A 10,539-nucleotide genomic window follows, 5' to 3' on the forward strand; every position below is an offset into this window, starting at 1 on the left:
GCAGACGCACGGACCTTATCTGCGCCTGACCTTACGTATGGCCCATAAAGGGGAGTGCAGACAAGGCAGGAGTCTTGACTTTCCACTAACTGTGATCGTGGGGCTGTCACTTAACTTTCTGGCGTCACCTTCTTCATCTGGAAAATGGGAATAACAATGGTATCGTCCTTCTGGAATTATTATTATTAGTCTTAAAATCCATAAATAACGTTGGCATTCACCATAATCTCTGCACTCCCTGAATTAACAGCTGAGAGCTAATGTCACGTAGCTGGTAGCAGAATTCCATCCTAGATATCATGCAAATTCAGGACATATGCAGAGGGTTGCCGCCCTGGATACGCTGCACGCGTCCTGAACTTGTGATCCACGTGACCTAGCTGATGCAAAACCCCTCCAGGATCGCCGATCAGTCACTGCCACACTGTGAATGTCAGCTACAATACTTTATTTTCCAAACTGAGTAATCCATGGATGCTAACGTCCGTGCCGTTTGGAGTCCAGTTATGTGTAAGCATTGTGTAAGTGCTGTGTTACAGAGGAAACTGTATCGTGAAAGAATGTGAACCTTTTTTAAAGTTCTGATATAATTGTTTTCTTATTAGGCACGTGGGAAAAAGCGCCAGATAGGCTGGTTTCCAGCTAATTATGTAAAACTTTTAAGCCCTGGGACGAGCAAAATTACTCCAACAGACCCACCAAAGTCCACGGCAGTACCTGCAGGTAAGGTGCTTACGGTCTCTAGCTGGAGGCGGGTGTGCATGTCACTTTTTTCTTTCCACTCGCTTTTCTCAGGAAGTGTCTTCGCTTGTGTTCACATCTTCTCTAAGTGCTGCTTGTCATTGCCAGGACTGACACCCGATCACTGCGATATGGAATATGTTTTTCAAAAGGACCTAGTATCTAAGTAGCTTCACTGTGCCGGGTACAACGGAGCCCTTGTTGGGACCCTTGTCCTGAGGGAGTCATGAGTACTATGACATTAAAGCAGACTTTTCTCTTGATTTCCTTCCAGCTATTTAAATTGGGGCTTGGGCTAGGGTGTGAGGGGAGAGAAGGACAGTCCTAAAAATAAATGCCGAGGGTCTAAATAGGTCAGGAGATTGGGCTGGAGGCCACGGGGGTCTGCTGGTAGAGATGTGGTATTCACTGAAGGCGACAATAACTCCCCGTGATGCTCACTGTGACGGAGGGGCTTCATCACAGGCAGGATATTGTACGCACATCCCTGGAAGGATGCAAGAGAACGGAGAGCACCGCAGTTAAGCTGACTGGCTGTGTTCTGATTGAAGAGACTGAATGAGACGCCTCTGTAGTAATGGGGAGAGGTGAGGTCAGAGGAGCAGAGTTCGGCTTTAGGTCTCTCGGTCACCAGTTCTTGGGTGGCATTTGTGAAAAATGTTCTAGTCCCCCCCCATGGTTAAATGTCTGTGCTGTCAGCCCCAGTGAAGTGAGATGGAAACTTGGCAGTCGTTGTGAGAAATGAAGAGATTGGCCAACTTTGTGAGTGATTCCCCCACCCCAGCTGAGCCTCTGTGTCCACCCCCCTCACACACACACAAGTAATTTGCTGGAGTGATTGAATTAGTTGGAGAATTCTGTAAACCCAAACCTAAGTATAGGGGTCCTGGTGGCACAGTGGTTAAGAGAATCCACCAGCCGCTCTTTGGAAAGCCTGTGGGGCAGCTTTGCTCTGCCCTGTAGCATTGCTATGAGTCGGAATCAGCTGGATGGCAACAAGTTTTTTTTGTTTTTTTTTGTTTTTCTTTTTTTTGGTTTTTAAACCAAAGTATAGCTTGGTTAAGAAAAATTAATTGGGGATTACAATTTAACGTACAGACTTATCTGTACTTATCTGAGAACATTCTAACCTCCTTGGGGGGTAGTGGTGGTTCGGTGGTAAAATTCTTGCCTTCCATGTGGAAGACCCAAGTTCGATTCCCAGCCGGTGCTCCCATGCACAGCCACCACCTGTCAGTCAGTGGAGGCTTGTGTGTTGCTAGGATGCCAAGCAAGTTTCAGCGGAACTTCCAGACTAAGTGGAATAAGACTAAGCCAGGAAAGGCCTGGCGATCTACTTCCGAAAATCAGCTAATAAACACTCTGTGGATCACAGGGGTCTGATCCCTGACCAATCGTGGAGATGGTGAAGGACCAGGCAGCGTTTATTCTGTTGAGCACGGGGTTGGGGCCGAGTAGACATGACTAACCACAATAGGTGTGAGATAGAATGAGAAGAGATTGTTCTTGAGCATGGACATCTCTTATTTTGAGACACAAAGGTACACTGGAATTCTTTTAAAACCGTGATTCTACTTTTCACAATTTAGATTTTTTGGAGATCAAATGAGTATTCCCTTCCACCTTAAAAATTAGAAAAGAAAAGAAAAATTGTAGTCAAGTCCCCGTGGTACACAGCTGTCCCATGCAGCAGGAAATGAGGACGACTGTGGGGCCAGTGCTCCAGAGTCAGCCTTATGAAGGACTCCCACTGCACTCAAATAGAAACGGGTCCCTGAGCATTCACATCACCACTGTAAATTCGCTGCTGACAAGTGAGCATGAGAAGGAAGAAGGTATTGTAAAAATTAAAGACACTGTGGACATATTGCTGGTGTCTCGGTTTTTAATCCTTTGTCTTCCTCTCCTGCCCACACCACGAAAGTCACCTTAGAGCACCCACACTTAATTTAGCCCGTTCTGAAGGAGCACAGCAACACCTAGGACATCCAGTGGTCCAAGCTGCCCGTGCGCGCGCTGCAGCAGACGGCACCGCTCACCCCGCCCCTGTCTCCTGCAGTGTGCCAGGTGATCGGGATGTACGACTACGCGGCGCAGAACGACGACGAGCTGGCCTTCAACAAGGGCCAGATCATCAACGTCCTCAACAAGGAGGACCCCGACTGGTGGAAAGGAGAAGTCAGCGGACAAGTGGGGCTCTTCCCATCCAATTATGTGAAGCTGACCACAGACATGGACCCCAGCCAGCAATGTAAGTGCCCGGCGGCCCGTCGCCGCCCATTCTGGTGTCTTTCAGTTGAACGTGCAGCATTGCTCTGACTCTGCGAGCTTTGCCTGCAGAACTTAAAGCTAGACACTGCTGCGTTCGCAACAGTCTCTTTGAAGACCTTCTGTAATGCGAGACTTTGTCTTGAGGGGTAATTTTTTTCCTTTTTTCATTCCTTCTGTAGCATGCCCCCTTGCTCCCTCTTCCCCTTTTTCCTTTTTTTAAGATCATTTTGGCACCATGCTGTTTACCTGCCTGACTCATTTTCCTAGCTTGAATTTTGCTCATTGTTTTGTTTTGCTTATGTGTTGTTTTCCTCCTTTTTCTAGGAATCATATGTTGTCCATCCCCCACTCAGGCTTGAAAGTCCTCAAAGAGACCCACTATCCCATATCACTGCCCAGAGGGATGATGGGAGATGCAGCCTTGATCATGTGACTTCCAGCATGATCATCCACTGCCTTCTGAGTACAAGAGCCCGCTGCACAGCACTTTACCTCATTTACCTTAGTCGCACGGGATTGCGATGTTTGAGTTATTTGCAGAGACAGAAGTGAAACTTGCAGAAACACGCAGGGTAGTGGGTCCTTTTGTGGCTTTCCTCGGGACGCAGATCGATCCTCCCCACCTTCGCACAGGTGCTTTCAGTAGTTTGGAGATTCTTTTTAAATCTATATTTTAGCCTTGTAATAAAATTAAAAAAAAAAAAAGAAAAGGAGAAAAATCACTTCTTTGCAGTTTTGGTTTTGCAAACAGACCCACTGTCAAGGAATGCTGCGTGTGTTATCCAGACATGTTCCAAATGCCCAGAAACCTGAGCCTTTGTGTAAGCTTTCATCTCGTCCAGTGTTACCTACTGAATTGTGTGGCTTGAGTCCCCCCAACCCCCTGCCATAGAAGTACAGAAGAGTTCAGTCTGTCTGTTTTAAAGGTGTGTAGAATGAGCCCAATTAAGCAGAAGGTATTTTGTGCTTGTTTGTGTGTATCGGATGTATTTTGTTGAGCGTGTAATACATCCTGTACATAAGAAATTGGTCCCCTCCACGACGAAAGCGGTTCCCCTCGTAGGATGCTCTCATCATCTTCATTCATTTTATTTTGCACAGTGACCTTGTAGCCACATGGGAAAGCACCTGCGTTTTTTTTTGTTCGGTCTCAGATTTATGTGGTTGAGTTGGTGTTTTCTGTTTTGGGTTTTTAATTTTGTGTGTTTCCATACCATGGCTCAGTAGACACCATGGAGGGTGTTACGATCAGCAGTATTGGCAATCTCTCCTTTGTCTCTGTTACATGATGTTGTATTCCAATTACTTTTCATGGAATGACATATTTTGAACAAGTAATTTCCTTGACAAGAAAGAATGTATAGAAATCTCCCTGCAATTAATTTCCAATGTTTACATTTTTTAACTAGACTGTGGAATTTCTACAGATTAATATTAAATGGAGCTCGTGGTCCGTTTGTGTGTAAGATGTGCTATAGCCGAAGCCATGTGTGTCTTTTAAACCTTAGTTTCAGGCTTTCCAGCTCTCAATAAAATGCCTGTTGCTGACAGCAGGGACTCGGGGGGGACGGGGGAGCCTCAAGCACAACTAGCTGTTGGACTCATGGCTTCTTAACCTGTAGTCACCTTCTGTTTGCCCACCTCTCTCCGAGGTGGAGCCGGCAGTGCTGGCGAGGCGCTTCTCCGTTCACCGGTGCAGAGTGAGGACGGCGCCTCCGCGCTCCGTTGCTCTTCAGTATTTTCCTGGATATGAATGTAAAATATATAAATATCTAAACCTGCGGCTTTCACAACTGTAATACAAACTTTGGAATTAGTTACGTGTGTAGATAATTAAATTCCTCATACAAAAGTTAGATGGAGATGTCTCTGTGTTCTTGATGTTGAAACCTGGCAGCAGGGACGGGGTCCCAAACAGACTAGATGTCAGCAGGTGGCCTGCTGCCTGCGTGCCATGTTTGACGTGTGTTCTTTGAAACACAGACTTGGTTGATTCTGAGCCACATTTGAACCTCCCTCTCCCTTGCTCCTCACCTCGCCCTGGTCAATATGTAAACGATTGTTCCTTGTAATATTGGTGTCGAAGAATAGAACTACCCCCCCTTAGCAGTTCACTGTCTGATCAGGCTCTTGGTGTAAGCTTTTGATACATGGGACCAGGTGTGTGATTTGGCTCTGGGAACAAAACACTTGTCCAAAAGATGTATCATAATAAGAGACTGTTGACATCCAAAAGTAAGTGGGCCAGGATGGAAACTTGCACATCTCTGTACAGTGGTTCACGATCTGCTTTGGCCACGCACACACGCTCCGGTTTGGCTGCCTGTCCAGAAATACACCAGCGTCCATGCTGATGAAACTGTTGGCTCTGGTGGCTGCATGCTTGATTCACCCTCATCAGCTTCACTTATTGGTCCTCCCCCGACAGGTGAAAAGCAGTTTCATTCGTCAATTCAGCAAATACATCAACTATGTAGGGTGCCCTGCTGGGCTCTGGGGAGAACATGGTACTCTATAAAAACGGGGTCCCTGTCCTCACGGGGTTCATGCTCTAATGGAGGAAACCAAGCAGAAGCGCAGACTACCGGAGTACGTGTAGATGTGCATGTAACGTATATGGTGTGTGTGAGAAGTTCTGGGCTAGGGGAACCCAGCGCTGATGGGGTGGGGATTGCAGGGAAGGAGTCAGAATTTTTCCGAGAGGAAGTGATGTCTAATCTGAGACCTGCAGAGAATGAGGAGCCAGATGAAGATAGGGAGAGAAGTGGATATTCCAGATGGAGCTGTTAGGGTACGCAAAAGCCTGGAGCAGAGGAGAGGAGCTGCCCGTTACTGTCCCCCAACCCACCCTCTTGTGGGACAAAGGTCAAGTCAGCAGGCCCCCTCTTTTCCCAAGGGACCCCTGTGTAAGTCAGCATTTCTCCTCCAGCCTTCAGCTTGGCTAGAAGGATGCAGTTGTTGAGGTGGGTAATACTCTGCAATACTCCTTGGAACACTCTCTGATACCCTTTCTGTAGGTCAGCCCTCTAGGCTTTCTCCTGCATCTGTGAGGCTGACATGAGTTCTTCCCCAGGAGACTGCTCTCCCCATCACAGATCGAGTGTGTGTGATTGTAGAGTCTCCATCTAACCCAGTGCTTCTCAGCTGAGGCAGTCCCCCACTCCACGGGATGTTGGCAGTGTCTGGAGACATTTTTTGATGGTCACAATTTGGGGGGATGGGAGTGCTACTGGCATCTAGTGGGTAGAAGCTGAGGATGCTGCTAAATATCCCACAATGCACAGGACAGTCCCCCACAACAGTTATCAGGCCCAGAGTGTCAACTAGTGTTGAGGTTGAGAAACCCTGGTCTCACCCACTGGCCACTTTGGTGAGTGCTGACTGACTGGGTTGCTCTTGGCCAAAAGTGGCCTGGTTAGTGGCTGCTGGGGTTGCTGGGATAACAACTATTAAGTACATTTAATCATTTAATAAGCTTATACCATATTCCTGATGCAGTGGCCGCAACAATGGGCTCAAGCATAACAATGATTGTGAGGATGGCGCAGGACCGGGCAGTGTCTCGTTCTGTAGTACATGGGGTCACCATGAGTCGGAACCGACTCGACGGCACCTGTCTTAGGCTGGGATCTCTAGAGAAGCAAAACCGGTAAAGCATATAAATATATATAGAGAGAGATTTATATCAAGGAAGCAGCTCAAGCGATTGTAGAGGCTAGAACGTCCCAAGTCCATGGAAGGGTAGAGGCCTCTCCCAAGTCACGCAGCCACAGAAGCTGGCAAGCCAAAGATCGGCAGGTCGGAAAGCAGGACTCCCACTCACAGGCTATGAAGGTTGACGAATTCCAAGATCAACAGGCAAGACTGCAAGGTTTCTCCTGATTCACATAGCTGCAGGAGCTGGTCAACCCAAGATTGGCAGGTCAGAGAGCAGGCCTCTGCTCACAGGCTGTGAAGATCGATGAATCCCAAGTATGGCAGATAAGCTGACAGCTCAAGTCCCAAGAACTGGAGGTGAGACGACAGGAGGCAGCCGCAGGATCCCAAGCAAGCAAAAAGCCAGAACATCTGCTTATATTCAGATGCAGGCCACACCCCCAAGCAAACGCCCTTTCATCTGATTGGCTACTCACAGCATATTCAGTCATGGGAGTGATCACATGTAAACACTGAGAGTCACGGCCCAGCCAAGTTAACACACAACGTAAACCACAGCACCTAACAGCAACATGTACTTGCAGCATAAAAAGCGTCCCGGAACCTTATTTTCATGTTTTAAACGTGTCCTTAGTATTCTTGATTATTCCCTGTAACTATTTGCACTTCGTCATATTCTCCAAGAACCTGGCTAATGAAAAGTTGAATAAAATGTCTCTAATTAAATCAGTGAAGAGATACTGAGTATCGCGTTTGGTCTCAGAATTTAAAGGTGTCGGGGTTTTTTTTTTGAGCTCTTTGTTGAACAGAAACAATGGGTCATTAAATCGTTTAATTTTATATTGGTGTTGATTTGTCTGTACGGATATATTGACAACTGAACCTTGAATACAGTTTGCCCCAGTAGCATATGGACAAGAAGTCAAAGGCAGAAGCCTTTGTCTTGCGGACGTGAATTGCCTTCTCAAGGTCGCTGTCTCGGGCACTGCAGAAGCAGGGCCTAGAGAGCTAAAGGGACAGGGTGTTTGCCGGGGGCTCCCCAGGTGGCCCACACCCCAATTGCCTCTGTGTAAAAGAGTGTCTGAGAAACTGATCTACAGTTACAGCATGTTAACCATACATGCACGGTGGAAACGTGTCTGCCCAGCTCCTGAAAAGGAACCCAGGCCGGAGCAGCTCTGTTGGAAGCATAGCAAGCCCAGACTGGGTTATCTGCACCTTTTTTTTTTTTTATCATAAAAAAAGAACAACCTAGTAACGCTAGCTCAGGAAGACCTTCTAAGTAGCAGCTTCACCATAAGGAACGGCCAGTATGACCGTTTACTTACAGAAACGGCCCTTTCCCATGGTTCAGCCTAATACACGTACTAGATGAGGTGCTCAAAAATGCCTGTCGAATCAGTGAACCAAACGAATCAACGAATGTGAAGAAAACACCATAGTCCCAGTTCTTGGTATACGTGACATCACCCTCACAGAGGAAACCAAGACGCCTCTCCAGTTTCCTTCTTTAGATTTGAGTCTCTCCCCAAAGCTCCTGGCGTCTTCCTTATTTGGTCTGAGAAGGAGGCTGAGGATCAGGGAGTTGAAGGAGGCCCCCGATGGCCTGGGGCCGAGTCTCCACTCCAGCACCGGTGGGCCAGTTGGGGACCGGGTATAACATGCCGCAATCAGTCCTGCTTCCTGGCAAATTGAAAACTCATTTCTGGAGGAAAGTGAATATTATTTTTTTTCTTTTAGCAAAATTATAAATTAACCCTATTCACTGTTTTTAGTTCCAAAAATACTCAAGAGACTTTTTAGAGAAACTGCATTGAATACCCACAGTCCCAAAACTGCCTGGAAAAATTGCCCCTTCTCCAGAGCGTCTGGTACTGTGGGGAAACAGTAACATCAAAGGGCGCGGAAGCCGCCTTCCTGAATATTTCTCCTTAGCCACTGTTCTCCGCGGCCCTTCTTTAGAAAACTCCACTTAGCGAAAACCAGACTTCCAGAACGTTTCTTGGTATGTACTTGTTCCATTTCAAAGAGTTCCGTTGCCTCCCCGGAAGGTCTGTCCTTTACATCAGAAACTCCCCAGGCATTTTAAAATGATGACTTGATTCTCAAAAGTTTAAGAATCAGCTTTAAAACCCTGTGTCAGTGCGACTTGCCGTTAAGCAAACTGCCTTTTAGAAGCTAATTTGTTATTTCTTTCTGAGATCCACAAGCTAGGTGTGTGTGTGAGAAAGGGGCAGAGAGAGGCAGAGAGCCAGGCGGAGTGGTTGACAGGTCACTAAAATGTCCTGGTGGCTCAGTGGTTAAGAGCGCAACTGCCCATCGAAGGGTCGGCGGTTCAAACCCGGCAGCCGCTCCGAGGGAGAAAGGTGAGACAGTCTGCCTCCGTGACGATCGCAGCCTTGGAGACCTTCCGGAGCAGTTCCCTGCCTTTGAGTCAGCCCGTCATAACTGAAAAAGCTGGAGAGGCTTTCTGTTGAGCTCGTTGCCCCTAACTCTGAGCCAGGAGAGGGTAAGGCACATTTTCTGCCATTTTTTACAAAGGAAGCTCTTTCACTCGGGGAAGGGATTAAACAACCAATCCCCCTGGTTTCCCCTTATTAAATGTCCTATGCCGTCGCTTCACCCATCTGGGTCCTTGTCACCATGCAGCCATGCGCACTGATCCACTAGTTGCACTCCAGGCCCCACCAAAAACCAAACCTGTTGCCACTGAGTTGATTCCGACTCCTAGTGACCCTATAGGATAGAGTAGAACTGCCCCAGGGGGTTTGAACTGCTGACCTTTTGGTAAGCAGCCAGACTCTTTACTCCATTTTTTATTAAAGTTTAAGAACATTTTATTTTCCTGTAGGCCACCTGCCCATAGGAAGATACTTGTTCGGGGTAGGGGAGTGGTCATCAGCATTAACTGTATCCTGGGATAAGGAGCAACATGGGATGGTGGTTTAGAGCAGGGATTCAAATCCCAGCTCTGCCACTTACTAGCCGTGTGATCTTAGGCAAGCTCCTTCATCTCTTTGTGCGTCTGTTTCCTCATGTAAAAACGAGATGATGATAATAACAATGCCGAGTGGATAGTAAGTACCCAGTAGATGCTAGCTTTGTTGTTACTGGAGACAAGAAGCATTTGTGTCTCAGTGAATTCAGTCCAGTGGCATCCTGCGTCCTTTGCATTAAACCAGATAGCGGGTAAATTGTGTGCCTTTTAAGAACTATCAGAAAACTTGCGTTTACAGATTAGGGGCTTCAGAATGGAAAGATTGGACAAGTTCCCTTAAAGCTTGCAGACGTCTTGTTTCAGGATTGCCCCATTCGCTTGTGGACGAATCATGGTCCCCTTTTCCCCATTAGCAGGAGGCCCACGTGCGTCGAAGCAAGCGCTCTTAAATGCGGCCCTCCCTGGACTTGGGACCACATTCTAATCAGCAGACTCCTGGTGGGTGTGGATAAGTTGGCCCTGAGGTTCACACGGCTGACGGTGGGGGGCTATGGGGAACACGGAATGTGTGAGGCTTTAAAGGGCACGTCTGCGGGCCCTGTTGGCAGGCCTGTGCGGCGCGCCACAATAAATCTGTCACGATGCCGCTAGCCACTGGGTCCTTTCTGTACCGGCGCGGCGTTCTGTGGCCTGTGTTCCCGTGCCAGCAAAGAAGGGGACGTTCAGCCCCCAACGTGGCAGCAGCTGGCAGTTTCCAAGCAGTCCTGTAGCTGGGACAAGGAGCATGTCCTGTGATGGGGGCTGCCCCACGGCGCTTTCTCCAGAGCAGCCGCCCCCAGCGCGGTGGAGACTCAGGGGAGGCTGATTCTCTCCCTGGCTCCCCCACCTACACCCAGAGTCACCGCTCCCCTCGAGGAGGCTGATTCTCTCCC

General features: G+C 47.9%; 1 protein-coding gene across 2 annotated transcripts in view; it reads left to right on the top strand.

Annotated features, from left to right (window-relative positions):
- The window catches only part of ITSN1 (intersectin 1), a 221,749-nt gene that overhangs the window by 158,567 nt on the left and 52,643 nt on the right, over nucleotides 1–10,539 (top strand). For both annotated transcript variants that reach the window (XM_004386976.2, XM_023741323.1), the window contains 2 exons: nucleotides 606–723; nucleotides 2,801–2,992. In XM_004386976.2, coding sequence (XP_004387033.1) covers nucleotides 606–723; nucleotides 2,801–2,992 — 310 coding nt within the window. The remainder of the gene's footprint in view (nucleotides 1–605; nucleotides 724–2,800; nucleotides 2,993–10,539) is intronic.

The sequence above is a fragment of the Trichechus manatus genome, unplaced genomic scaffold (genome assembly GCF_000243295.1).
Source record: "Trichechus manatus latirostris isolate Lorelei unplaced genomic scaffold, TriManLat1.0 scaffold00177, whole genome shotgun sequence".
Lineage (NCBI taxonomy): Eukaryota > Metazoa > Chordata > Mammalia > Sirenia > Trichechidae > Trichechus > Trichechus manatus.